General features: G+C 35.1%; 2 protein-coding genes across 2 annotated transcripts in view; both read right to left on the bottom strand.

Annotated features, from left to right (window-relative positions):
* Positions 1-3,130, bottom strand: part of LOC124366809 (melatonin receptor type 1B-B-like) — a 71,274-nt gene extending 68,144 nt beyond the window's left edge. The window contains exon 1 of the mRNA XM_046823412.1: positions 3,077-3,130. The gene's annotated coding sequence lies outside the window, so the exon portion shown is untranslated. The remainder of the gene's footprint in view (positions 1-3,076) is intronic.
* A 4,501-nt stretch (positions 3,131-7,631) lies between these two features.
* On the bottom strand, positions 7,632-15,110 carry LOC124366801. The gene is made up of 2 exons (XM_046823404.1): positions 14,955-15,110; positions 7,632-8,032 (listed from the first exon to the last, which is right to left on the bottom strand). Exons 1-2 carry the CDS (start codon positions 15,063-15,065, stop codon positions 7,856-7,858), a joined length of 288 nt encoding a protein of 95 aa, XP_046679360.1. The 5' UTR covers positions 15,066-15,110; the 3' UTR covers positions 7,632-7,855.
* Between the last annotated feature and the right edge of the window lie 6 nt (positions 15,111-15,116).

The raw sequence follows: 15,116 nt of genomic DNA, 5'->3' as shown, positions 1-15,116 counted from the left end.
TACGATTTTATGAATACTAGGTTAATTTACCAATTCGATGTACTCTTTGACATATTATATTGATAATATGTGATTTAGTATCATGTGTTGTATCATCCATGATAGCTTATCCAAATACCTGTCGCTTACACAAGTTTTGCAATGTGGCTTTTATTATAAAGATTATCTGACATAAATGGTATGCAATTGCAATCCATGAAAAATATGCATTTTAGATTTATGTAGACTTTATCGGTCTTGTTTGTAGGTGTCATTTTTCTCCTCCTTAAAAAATTACAAGAATATTTCGGTCTTATGGAGTATAGTGCTGAGAGACTACAGTTGTACCGGATATTCCTGTGTTCAGACAAGTACTGCCTTGAAAGATTGATGACTTTGTTAAATGATCTGTTACACAAGAAAAACAGTTAATCTTCAGAAAACCTCCAGGTCAAGTACTAATGAGGCGTAAACATTAAATTAAATTGGTTATTATAATAGTATAAATCAACACACGTACTATATTCTCGACCTATTGGCTATACTATCAACTCTTAGACAAGATATTGTTACAACTGTTGGATTCTTAAAATTCCATCTCATCCCAGAGATAGAAACCAATGTATGCCGATTTATAATATTATTTAATAATAAAAAACACGTAATGAGTCCGTTAGCCAATTTATCTTCTTTATCTACGTCAACGATCTACCGTAAATATATTAGAATACTCCAGACAAGATGAGATGATTCATTCTTGGAAAATGTTTTTTATTTTAAATCAACCCCAAAGAAGAGATTGCAATATTTCGCTCTCAAAAACTAAAAAGAGGTAAATGTTTTTTTGAATGTAGGCTAATCTAAAACCCAACATTTAAATGCATAATAATTTAAGTGTCGTCAGGTAAGACGTCTCAACCCGGTCTCATGGGCGACATTTTCCTAAAAACTACTTTCTTGAGAATCGATCGTGATCAAGATAACCACCAGTTAGTTATATTACCTTAAAGGTTTCATCGTTTTTACTACAGTAGGTATATTTTACGTGCGAAAATCTTGTGACTTGGAAAGCAGCTGTGCCTATAAACATACTCTTGCGAGTTTTAGGTTTCAAAAGGACTAAGCAAATATTGTTATAACTGTATTTTAGCCTGTCATGAAAGGTTTTAGGAAAAATGACTTACTTTACTCCTTTTCTATATTCATGACGTTCTTGTGCTATCGTTTGGAATTATAAAAACACGGAACCCTTTATAAAGTAAAAACACAGTACTATTGCTTGGATCTGTAAACACAAACAACTTCAGATCGCATTACATCTGAGAGCTTACGTCTAGCATAAATAAAATAAAACAATTATCTTTATTGAGACTCAAGGTTATCTATAGAGCAAGGTTATCTCTATTAACGCAGCTTCCGAAAAAAATATTACGGATATTACAATTGAGTATTACAGAAACAAAATAATTTATTCTTGATTGCTGGTATTTAAACTAGTATTTCAGATAAAAGTATTTACAACCAAATAAAGGAAGTAAATGCTTATCTAAGACAGCACAACATAGAAACTTACTTACCCAATGAACTTCTGGTTCTGATATATTGGAAATTGTCTGAGAAGCAATATTTAGAGATTGGTAGGAAAATAATGTTGGCGGTCGGAGATAATTTACTTCTAATATCAATTAATTATTGTTTGAAGAGTAATTTTATCGTCGTGTCTTGGATTGAAGAGTCTTATACAGCAATTATGAGCAGGCTGGAGATTATTTGAAATCAACCTTTACAGTTGGGTAGATTAAGTGGAACAAAACGAGATTTTACCGCCTCCTTAACATCCAGCGTCAATTATGAAGCCAGCCGCTTGAAGCTATGACTGTCAATGCTTGTCAATAAAGAGTCCAATATTTTGTTTCCTTTCTCAGAATAATCAAAATTAATTGTTATTGAGTTTTATTTAGACATAATATGCTTAATATTGGCGAATGTATTAGTAAATTTAAATGCTTTTTGTGGTTTATTTATCGTATGCTCTAGAAACTTATTTAAACATTTTATTTCGGTCATAGCCGATTTGATCAAATCTATTTGAAAGGTTGAAGGCCCAACTATAATAATTGCATTTACGAGTATTATAATGGATTATTACTAATCAGTAGCTACATATTTACTGTATAACTATGTACATAGCTTAACACAAGGCTTGATCTTATTGTTTGTGTTGTATTTTTAAACGGACACTTAATAATTTAATTGATTGTTATGTTTTCCAGATATCTTTTCTATTCTTAGATTATCACTGTTATGAGTATTTGTTTCATCCGTAAAAGTATTCAATCCACTTCATACTCATATCAGGAAAGTCGCATCTAAAAATATGATTGCTTTTATTTGGAACAAATCAGAAGCAATCTAGAAGAGACAGGTGGAGTAAATACGTTATCAGTAGCCGCGGCGCTGCGAGACAGCTGATGTTATCAGACATTTTGGAACCCAAACTTCATTACTCTACCTCGACTCTAAACAACGCTATCCAGATTCACAAATGTTATCGTTCGTACTTTTGATTTAAAAGTTGAACCAGACAAAAATATTTTGTCCTAAACTGTCTCTAGTCGTTAAATTCTTAATGGACTCGTCAGTTGTATGATTTTATTTAACTACAGAAATCTGAAAAATACTATAAACTCAGGTCTGAAAAATATTTGAAATGTAAGTGGTTTTAATGTAGACATATTTGTTTCCGTAGCAAAAACATCATAATAAACAACAAATCTTTGAGGATAAAAATCCACATATCTATCCAAAATCGCCAAAGCAATTGGTGATAGGCCATCTAATTATTTGCCTTTGTGGTATGTATACCAAATAGCTTTTTAACAAAATATTGAAAGAAAGTTTGTTTACAACACCATTTTGTTACAGCGCTCTCGTAGCTGTAGTTCTATGTAAACTAGGTTAAATCGCTGAGCTACCTCGGTGGATGCCAAGTTGGCGGCGCGGCCCGGCGTCCTGTCGTAAAACTGAAACAGCTGACATGTTGCATATGCGTCACGCGTCACAGCGCTCTATGCACAAAAGTAGCCAAAAGGCCTACCTGCGGCGGCGGAGACGGCATGACGTGCAGGCCCTGCCATTCCGGCGTCTTCTCACACACTGATGCCGGACGCCGCCCTCGCCCGCCCACGCACGCGCATACACGCGCGCACCCCATAACCACCTGATGATGCCTTATTGACCCTCTCAGTCTAATAGCATTGCTACAATATCACTGAATCCAGTTTTCATCCGATAATCGGCTTTGATTATGACTATTTTCGGGTTTATGTGCTCTCTATTCGAATCTTACCTTCCTGAGTTTACAAACTCTTGTGGAACTTATTGTTTTCATTTCAACAACAAATTTGTATTGGATACACATTTAATGCTAGTTTAATCAAATGCAAAATCAAAGGTACTCCAAACTGTATGAATACTATTTGAGTGTAAGGCCCATTACTAAAAAGTCTTAACTTGGGTTTGTAAACCCATTGTAGATTGGAACCAACGTTCTGAACTTTAGGAACCGCTAAGAGCAGAAGGGGCAACACACACACACACACACACACACACACACACACACACACACACACACACACACACACACACACACACACATATATATATATATATATATATATATATATATATATATATATATATATATATTGACAATTTCCAAGTCAGGTGTGAATATTGTCTCATAGGGCTGGCTAGTAAAATTTCTGAGAAGTGGATTGTTTCGGACTCAGTGAATCCAGCGGCTAGGTGAATTAGATGACAAAACAACGCCATGACAGTAATAAATACCATATCTAGAAGCAAGGAAAGTCAAGTTCCATGACGCTAAGGAATCGACAAGTACAAAAGGGCTACAACACCAAAAACAATAATACGTATTCCTATGCTAAAAGAAACTGAGAATCGTTATCCGAAGAATATGGGAAACCGTCAAAAGCGACAAGCAATCCCAAATCGTGCCTGAAACTCTCAACTCGATATCTTTCACAGGTCTAAAACAAAGTTATTATACTTTTGGAAGTAAAATATCAATGATTATGTGAACGAATAACGGTCAAGTTGGGTAGGGGTAGTTTTATAGTACTATAGAACCCTAAGACACCGGATAGAACAGTCGAGAGGGGTGTACAGAAGGATTCGGAAGGAAGAGGCAGTTTCCAAGTGCGGCTCAGACACGAGTTAGTGTTAGCCGAACAGATGCTAATGCAAACACAGCACCAATGATCATTGGATAGGCAGGCGTTCATCATCGCCGAGTCGGAAACAAAAGGACATAAAGTGGTGGTTTAGGATGACTGTCCTCATTACCTAAACGTCCCCTAAAACTATCGTGGCTAGTTAGACTCGAGCTTGAAACTAAGAAACGCTGGTGCCAACGAACGTCAAACGACTCAGCGCCCTCGAAAAGAAACAGTAAAAACTAAACGCGGACACTGCTTCGCTCGAAATCACGCCTAGCTTGACTTAAGCTTGAAACTAAGGAACGCTGGTGCCAACGTACGTCAAGCGACTCACCGCCCTCGAAAAGAAACGATATCTAAGTAAAAACTAAACGCGAACACTGCTTCGCTAGAAATCGCGCAAGTATAGCCAAGCAAAATCAATATAACATACGGCTAGGACTTACGTGTACCTTAGCACAACGTATGGTGTGGCGGAGAGAGCCAGCCAGGCGCAGCGGACTTACGTACCGTAGTACCTTAGCCCACCGCTGTAAGGCGCTCCGCCTTTGAAGCGATCTCCAGTGGACTTATGCCGAACCTTCGTGGTGTCCGTAACCTCATCGGGCTATAGCTCTCTAGCTGACATCTTCTGCATTGAAGTTGTACTATTAGGGACTAATTGTAGGTGATATAAATAAAGTTCATAACATTTTATTTAGACTAGGAATAGTGTCCTTTCAAAATAAAAAAAAATTTCCTTAAATAACCCCCTAAAAAGTAACATGCTTCAAACGGTTGAATTACACTTATGAATTAATTGCGAACCTAAGCAAGAAAACATAATCTTAAATAATTTTATATATTTATCTAACTTAACAGTAACTAAAAGAGATTTTGCAGTATTTATACATAATTTTTAAGTATTTCTGAAACTTTGCAAATTGCAATTCACGACTCATTTGCATGCAAAACATCACGTACACTTGCTGTATATTGTTAGTACATTTGATGCGTGATTCAAACTCATGGTACAAATATGTGTTTACATTCCAAAACAAAGAAATGTGAATAAAAAGAAATATGTATTTTACTAAATGGTTTTATCTAAGAAAATAACGAAATTGCAAACTTGAATTTATAACTAAACTACCTAATTAAATGTTATTAAAATCTAACTATGACAACAGATATATTTTTCAATTGATCGGTCATTAACAATGGGTGTAGACTTCATTAGTTAATTAATAGGACCCGACTGATTAACTGAACATGTACTTAACCACATTGCGTTTAATATGTTTAATGACTTCATTAGAAACGAGAATGAATTGTAGAATTGGTTACTTTGTACTAGAATGGCTATTACAGCAAAACGATGATTTGGGGAAATTAACCTCATTTGCTGTAAACATGGTCGCTACTGGCAATAGTGACAAAAATAACCAAGTGTAGCCAAGTACTATAATACCACAATAATCTCACAACTCGTTTATTCCATCAAAAACATTAGTCGGACACATGTTTTGCCCTCCTCCAAGTTCCCACAGTCTGTAGACAAAAGCCCTTTCTTAGTAGCTCGAGCCAACGAGTCAATGAATCTCCTCACTTCCCCCGCAATGACTATTTTCCCCTCTCACCTGCTCTCCTTCTGGACCCTGTCGTCCTCTATACCAGAGAGACGTATTGGCCTATGAAAGAAACAAGATTTTTCCGGACATTTGCCATCGTTCAGTGAAACAAGAAATCAGTAACACTACGTTTCGAGATCTACAACCTGATCTCTTCTTCAGGTAATAACTAACCTAATACATAATTACAAACTAGGTTAAAATAAACAAATCATACCAAAGCGTTATGGTACGCCTACGTCAGGAATCACAACCACCATGTTGTTTGTCAACTTCACTAACTCTAAAAACATGCATTTAATAAAAAAACTATACACAACACTAATCATTAAAACTTAACTGCAGAATACAGGTCACAATACGTCTGCATTCGTCTACTAACCACCTACGACTTACCAGAGGGCACTAGATTTCAGACGAGATTTAAATGCCTTCGGCATTGGGGCCTTTTTAACGAATTTCGTAATCTGTTGAGAGAGAGAGAGAGAGAAACCTCCTGCCTGGGAAGGCAAACGTTCAAACAGTACCGTCCTGTGTGCCTTCTCTAACTCAATCCTACGATTACCCTGAGTTAAATGATCAAGGTCCACATACCACTTAAGTATAATAATACATAAGTATATGCTATTTACTAAATTATTTTGGTTATCTTACTCGTTCCTTGTCCCAATGTTTACGCCAATCTTCTGAAGCATTCAGATACCTTCACAGAGGCTACCATACACTCCTCTTAACCCATGTTAAACACGTCTTCGTCAAAACTTGTCTTATATCTATCCTCATACTTCTCACAATCATGGTCTAAGACCTTTCCTCTTCTCCTCACCACACACGCCCCTCAAACCAAATCTCGCTAATTACACTAAGATGACCACCCCTGTCAAAGACTACGTCATATAGTGATCCTAGAGAATCCTTAATCATAAACTCTGTCTCTCTCTCGGATCAAGCCAGAAGTCATACGTTTTCCTTATTCACTTTCCACGATCTTTTCACACATAATCTATCTTTCCTGTAACACATCAAAGCTATCCTGCCACCTCATTCCATTCCGTGCTCCACATTCCTCTGTTCAACATATTAATTAACATCCTTATCTTACCATACGTCACCACTTTCTTTTGTTCTTTAACCTCAACAACACTCTTATTATTCGTATTGAATCATCCGACACTATATAAAAAAATTGAGTTACACCTAACAAAATTGTTTTTATCTGGCGCCATTAATCACTATCCTATTCTTCACCACCTCCCCACACAATTCGGCCCCGTATAATAACATCAGCATGATGATACTTTTATAAATAATATACTAATTGAATAGCGTAATGTGAGCAGTACTAAATGTGAATTAAAAGAATAAATTGAATGTCAGAAAAGGGCTCTCATCTAGCCACATTCTACTAGAATATGTAATAGACATATTATAATAAATGACAAGTTCAAAACATAAGCGATCACACCCGCTCTTGCAACAATCTAAATTTTGATATGATTTTGTATGATCTTTCAATATATCAAATTATTTTTTGTTGTGATAATTTGATAATATTCTTCTTTGAGACACTGATCCAAAATTATTTTACTTGCTTAAACGGGGTGGACTAAAACCGAAACGGTTAATATCTCTGTGTTTGGTGCTTCATCATTTGTCCCTTCTTTACATAAATTTGCTTACTCACCCTTCGGCCAATATGTAATGGAAAGACAAACAGATAAGTCCCACTACCATTTCAAGAAAATTTCCTAAATGGTAAAATAACGATGAAAAAGGCACCAAAATATAGGTTTGTACGTGATTTCTGTATCAACTGAATTTAATATAACCTCAATGAAAGATTAATCCTTTCAATATTATTTCTAATCACTGAACAATCCATCCTTAGTAAGTGTTTGTCGCTCTTATATCTTAAGTGAGTTTAACAAGACATCTCTGCCGAGTAACTAGGTAAAAGTCTACAAATATATTTTCTATTCCTTTAACAACGAAAAAAAAGCATATATAATGTATTTAATGTAGTGTTCAAGAGGTACAGCGAGGCTTAGGGAGCTCCTTGGGTCCTGTGACCTTGACGAAGATGTTGTTGCAGGATTTGAGAGTGTCCGTCCACAAATTGAGGACCATTTTGTAGCAGCCCTTGGGTACCATGGGTGGCAGTCGTTTGAGCGTGAGAGAAGCATCTTGGAAGTGATACTCCCCCTGTAAATAATACTGCAATGATATATATATTTACACACACACACACACACACACACACACACACACACACACACACACACACACACACACACACACACACACACACACACACACACACACACACACACACACACACACACACACACACACACACATATATATATAAAATTATACATATACTTTTTCACTCTGTGTAATATTACAGTATCATATATACGCACAATGAAACATTAAGGTAATTTATTAATAATATTAAATTAATAATTTTTATTCAATCAGGTCAGTTAAACTGTTGCCGGTCGCTTAGGTCCACTCTCTTCTTTTTTATCTATTTTCCAAGTCTTTGTACTGATTAAACATTGTTTGTTTAAAACGTTGAATTTTGATTGTGTTTATTGAAGGTATGTGTTACTTATAGGTTAAGATAAGAAAGGACGTAACAGCTCTGATTATCTGTTGTTAAATACATAAATCAAATAAACATATTTTTCGTGTTGGTTGGAAAAGTCGGTATTTATATTTGTATTAATTAATAGTTCATGTACCCACACGATAACTACCAAAGATTTTGAGTCCAAAATTTTACATTTTACTACGAATATGCTAAAGATTGTCTCTTCCCATAAGGAAGGTCCTAATCAAATTTGTTAAGTATCTAGTGAGTATGGCCGGTCCACATTCGAATTATCCTCAAGTAAAGGAAAAGGGACCTCTTCCAGATAATTAATGACATTTCTTACCTTGAAACCACGAGGTAAGAAAGTTCTTCATGTCTGTTACAGAGATCATAGTTAGCTACAGGCTGAAAAGCATTTGTTTTCATGGCCATTGTTTCAGAGACCTTTTCCACCGTCAGAAGGGGTAGATACCGAATGATATCTCATTCTCTCGTCATACTCATCGTAGTCGCCATATAAAGGTACGGTTCGTCTACCATCCTGACTTGTGTATGTCATGAAAGGAGAACGGGATCAGAACTAGTGATCGGCTTGTGAATCGAAGTCACTCAGAGAGATGTGGAAGACAGCACCAACAATAAAGGCGTCACTTATAGAGTTTATTACCTCTAGCGGACTTAACTCCGCAAATGTGAGATGTGTACCCACGTTTAGAGCTACCAGGTCAACGTACCAGAAGTACTCAACATATATATCATGGCGGAGAGCATGATTGCCAGTATATATAACTGGCACGAATTTTATGAATCTCTCTCACACAGTTGCTCTAACATTGGAGGACTGAAGTTCCAAACATGACACCTACTAAAAACCTATAAAAAAATTGGGTGTAATCCACAAGAATTAAATCATATAATAGTTAGCGCGGAACTGCAAGATTAACGATACAACTCAAATAGGCTAATTTGTAATTACTGCGAACAACTCTTTTGAGAAGAGTTGTGTATTTTTGTATTTTATTTAGCATCTATCTCAAGATCTGTTTTTACAAGATTGGTTTAGTATTGTGTTTTAGATTAATCTAATGTCAGTTGCCTTGAGCTTAAAAGCCTTGACTACACCCAAACAGACATTTATTATTACTTTTATACTAAGTGAATAAAAAGCCAGGACACCCCCCTTTTATTTTGTTCTAAAGTTTATATAAGGAGATATTCTTTGGGTAGTGGAGCAACGTGAAAAGGAAGTTTTATTTAGTGATTTTAAAAATTGCGGGATATTGGGTGCAACTTAAAACTTTTTAACGTAAACCCCTCTTACGTGACCTCTTATTTTGAACAGTATAAATCTTAAATAATGGTAAAAACCAGAGATCAACATATTTTTTCCATACAAAATAATAGATTGCCATAATTGTAATTAAGTCTTTACACTTACATTTTTGTTGTAAAGTTACTGTCGACTCTGTGGAGGAAATAAAGATTTGTATCTTTCTACAACATGACTGATGATTATGTTGTTCTATCTAACCCAGTTTCTTTCTGGCCATGGAAACCTGTGTCGGGAATAAAATAAATAAAGAATTGTATTTGTAGCTAGATTATCAAACACTTTATTTATTTTTAGAATGTATAAAAAATAACACTGCTTAAGAGAGCTTCTTTTGCATTCATAGAATTCTGATTATGTAAAATCAGTAATTTAGTACTGACACTCCTGGTTGTAAACTGTTGTAAACGGTTGTAAAAAGAGCAATCGTCAAAAATAATTTCGGCACAAACAAAACTCGAATCCTTCGCTTAGGAGGTTAAGGAGTAATAAAAAGTTGGATTTCCCGAAATAACTCGCAAATGTATGAAATCAGCGACATTGCTGCGCCATCAATAAACAGATTAGTGAGCGGTACAGGAGTGTGTGACACACGTTCTCTCGCGTTTCTGCGCTTAACTTGACACGTATCTCCAGTATATTTACACGTATCCTGCTGCAATATTACAAAATATCGTAGAGGACGGCCTTGTTGAATTTTGAAAGCTTGGAGTGTCTCTATGGGGATGTGGAGCACGATGAGGCCAACCATATGTTCTGCTTTGCATAAGGAGGGCAAACGAAAGAAAGGGGCTCAAACTACCATATGCTCTTTCACTGACCATTATTGTTCGGAAAATGTTGGGAGACAGTCTTGCTTATGTAGAGGGGGTGCAGAAATAAACAAAGAAACTAGAAGGAAGTAATAGCCTCAGTGTTGCCCAACCGATGGACTGATACTGTAGGAGCCCCCTGTCGGCTTAAGTACTCTTGAAGTAATACGCATAGTAGTCCCGAGAGGGAGTGATGCCTGGGCCGGTAGCGTTTTAGTGGGTGCGCGTGTGTATTTTCCTCATCAACACAAAAATATATTACAAAATATCAGAAACGGTGGTGTAAAGTTTACAGCCTAGTTTTGTTGATATTAACATACTCGATAGCAATATCCTGAGCTCAAACAAGAACATGACAAAATTAACTGCTTACTAGAATTATTTTAAGTGGAAGCACATTAAAGTATATGTAAAATCAACTCTTTAAAATTTCAAATTCAATTCAAAACAAACTATATCTGTCAACGTTACTGAAAATTTTACAAAAGTTAACCTTTCACGAGTATGTGTATTTGTTTTATTACTACCACTATCACGCGTAAACCCTAAACAAGCTAAACTGAAATACAATAAAACAAATAGTGTAGCTAGAGGAAGACTTCATACACTTACTCCAGTTTAGAATGTTACTTTAGATGGTATAAATTGTAAATATAATTTAAAAGATTGCTGTTGTGGTTTGTAGTACTCGTATTATTGTAGAAATATCCATTTAAGTGTATCCATAATTTTTAAAATAAATCTTATGAAATACCTGTGAGTGCGCTCGCTTATTATTTAGTGTTTATATGGTTATCTGTCTGTCCCATTCTCCGTCATAACGGATGTCATACGAATGGTCAGATTTTTTTAATCACGTCAACACTTCTTTTTAACTCCTTATTCTTGTACACTATTCTGATATTTAACTTTAACCCAAATTATTTTTTAATTGAGACGAACAATTGTGTCAATGTTTTATTGATTGAATACACATAACTTGAAATGCGTTAGATAGGCTCCTACAGCCACATACTCAATAAAACGCTATTAAATTTGTATCTAATACTAAGTCATGGATGAGGTCAGTTTTAACTATAAATGTTCAAGGTACGGAAATATATAAACATATTTATAAAAACAAATGTATAGTACTAATCTAAAGTATTTATCAAAATAAATTTCAAACATCGATAAATATTCTTGAGTTCCTTTTTGAATGGCGGTTGATAACAAATTATCTGCAGCGGTTCATAGGATTTGTATTCTAATTGAATGAATTACTCAGCCAGACAAATGCCCTACCTGCGTCAGCAAAGGTCAAGCTGAACTTATGCAAGAGTTAGTTATAAAGTTGTCCCCCAGCGTGGGCGTTGAGATCAACTCAACTCTTAATATCGGATATTCAAATCCCAACGTAGAATCACGATATTGTCAATTTATATTCAGATGATTGAAATATTCCTCTAATAATAAATTATAATAACATTGATTTAAATCTAGACTTTTTTTCAGATATTGGATTCTGCATTCTCCTCCTACAACTAGTTCCAATTATACAAGTTTAATCGTTAGAGTTATACAACTTAAAAAATTAGAATTGCATCAATAAGATTAGTCTAGACTTGTTTGGTGTTTCAAGATCTGGAAAATCGTTATCCAACTTGGCAGGTTTACCGCCCTATCGTAACGCCACGAGCTTCATTAAACCCTGTAAGTAGACCGTACTTACAGTGTAATGTCGAGACAGCATATAAGGTCTTTTTATGATCTTTGGACTAATAATTATGATATTAGAGCATCAGCTATTGGTCATAACTTTGCAGTGATTCTTGATTATACTAGTTACACAGTATATTGTGCAACTAATATGAAAGGTAGATTATACTATAGCCTGGAGTTTGTGAGCTTCTGGATACGTATACTACAAAGTTTTGAATGCATCAAAGATTTGCGTGACAACCGTTCCATTTATGCGGAGGCGGATATTACTCAGATTGTGACTGATGTGTTATGTTCTCTATTAGACATTGGGATTATATATGTTGGTAACACATAATAATGTATAATATATAACAATATATCACACATAGCAACACGTTTCATACAGCACTTGGTTTCGCTTCATTGCGAGTCTTTCCCCCTTGTCCTATAATGGAACCTGTTAGATAAACTTGTAATATATATTTCATAATTAATCTACAACTAAATGCAAAAAAAAAAACAACAAAACTCTGAGTTTGTATTACCATTCATATTTTTTATTATTAAATATAATACAAAAAACTATGAAAACATTCTTATCAAAACATATAAACTTATCCACCAAAGATGTAATACATGAAATAAGTGAATATGGATTAAAAGTCACCATTAATGACGAATGAATTTTTACAAATCCTACGCAAATATAAAACCATTTTTTTACGGATTATTATTTTTATTTTGTTCCTTGGGTGGTTCTTTTGTTCTGTAGAAAGTTTTTGTTTTCTTTGGAGTAATATCGGTTTTCCAGAATGTCCATAAGAAATAATTAGAACATATTCATATTACTGGTTTCAAGACCTTAACAGAATACTGACAGTATCAATACTGCACTTCAATACTCACAGATCAATACTGTACTTCAATACTCACAGATCAATACTGCACTTCGATATCAACAGACCAATGTAACTGATTGATATTCGACGTGCATTCCACTCGAGTTGTGTATTTTATGAGATAAATTGTTGGAACTTCCGAGTTTGGTGGGTGGGAAAATTGACTTTTAACCGCAGCTATAGTGTAAATTAGCTAATCATCTGAAATTGATGGACATATTATGGAAATCCACGAAATATTTCATATATTTCCATAAGCATTTCTACCACATTCTGTAGAATAATGATTCAAAATAAAATTCTGAAACCGAAAGCACGAATTTAAATTAATGGGATTTATAAGGACTACTAAGGACTGAATTTGGTTTTCGAATATTCGGAATATTGCAAAGAAATATTATCAGTGTAGTATACGTTGTTCTCAAATGCTGCTTTCGGGAAAAATGGGCTCAGTTTCGATTATCCATGTCATGTGGTTTGGCTATAATACGCTCATCGTGGATATTTCTATCCGATAATTTTCTAAATAAAATGTTTACAACATATTGTAAGTAAATTTATTTCAATGTTTTATACAAAATCTATACAGCATTTCACTACTGTATATTTGTATTATTATAAGTTGTAAAAATATAAAAGTGTTAATTCGATATTGACATATTTAAAATATAAAAGTGTATATGTTACCACAGAAAATAAGTAACGTACCAACGCAATTATAGTGGTCCGACTAAATTTATGTAACGAATGTAAAAGTCTCACTAATTTTAATGTGATAAAATGGAATTATTCATCTGACTTCACACACACACACACACACACACACACACACACACACACACACACACACACACACACACACACACACACACACACACACACACACACACACACACACACACACACACACACACACACACACACACACACACACACACACACACACACACACACACACAAAACCTGATTGTTACTACATGGATAAGAATTTGATAATATTTACTACAGAATTTTAGTAATTTGCACTAAGCTTTTTAAACTGCTTGGAAATCTATAGATTTTGATATATCTGCAACATAGCCAATTCAAATTTGTTGTAAAAAAAAGAGTATTTTGTAAAAGCATTTCTCAAGTCTCGTGTATTCTTATATTAACAGCAATGTTTTACTAGACAACGGACATGCGCAGATTTAAGATTTTTTTTTTAATTCTTTTTTTTTTTAAAAGATACCAAGGAAGTAAATAAATAATCGATTATATTTATGGGCCTCTCGTAATTTTACTGATTAGGAAATGCAGTCTGTCAACATTCCGAAGAACAAAAATAAAACATATTCCCTGAACTACCATAGTTTAACGGAAGACAGGGCAACACAGAATCGGTTCCTCTCGTTTCCCTTTCATGTGCAAAAAACGTAACACCGAACCACTTAAGAGTGTGGTCTTGTAACTGTCCAGCTACTGAGAGGTCATGTTTGAAGGTTTTTAGGTAGTGTATACTGATCTTATTGGTGCCTACGGTAAGTAACCCTTGGATAACTTCTATGAAGAAAATGTTTCATCAGTGGAAAGTTAGAATATACCAGCATTTGGAGCTCGATTTCGACACAGCCTTTCCGTGTAGCCAAATCGGTTTTGCATGCATGAATCTCACTTGAAGGCTTCCTTGGTTGCTCAACATAGTAATTCATTTCTTACATAGTAACATAATAATATTCTTCTGGATAACCTGCTGATTATGATCTGTGATTGTTCACTATCAATAACGAAGATACTCGTGTTATGTTTATATTTTACCTACCTTGTTTAGTGGACAGGCCGCAGGAACGTCACTGATCTTCACAAAGGCCGGCCAGAAGTAGTCGTCAGTCTTGATGAACTCACAGACTGTCACTACGTTGGTGTCCACCATCGACTTGGTCCACGTGCCGTGACTGTTCTTTGAAAAGGCGATTAGTCTCAT

This window comes from Homalodisca vitripennis, chromosome 1 (genome assembly GCF_021130785.1).
Source record: "Homalodisca vitripennis isolate AUS2020 chromosome 1, UT_GWSS_2.1, whole genome shotgun sequence".
Taxonomy (NCBI): Eukaryota; Metazoa; Arthropoda; class Insecta; order Hemiptera; family Cicadellidae; genus Homalodisca; species Homalodisca vitripennis.
The sequence above is the reverse complement of the archived record's forward strand: the minus strand, read 5'-3'. Positions and strand labels throughout refer to the sequence as shown.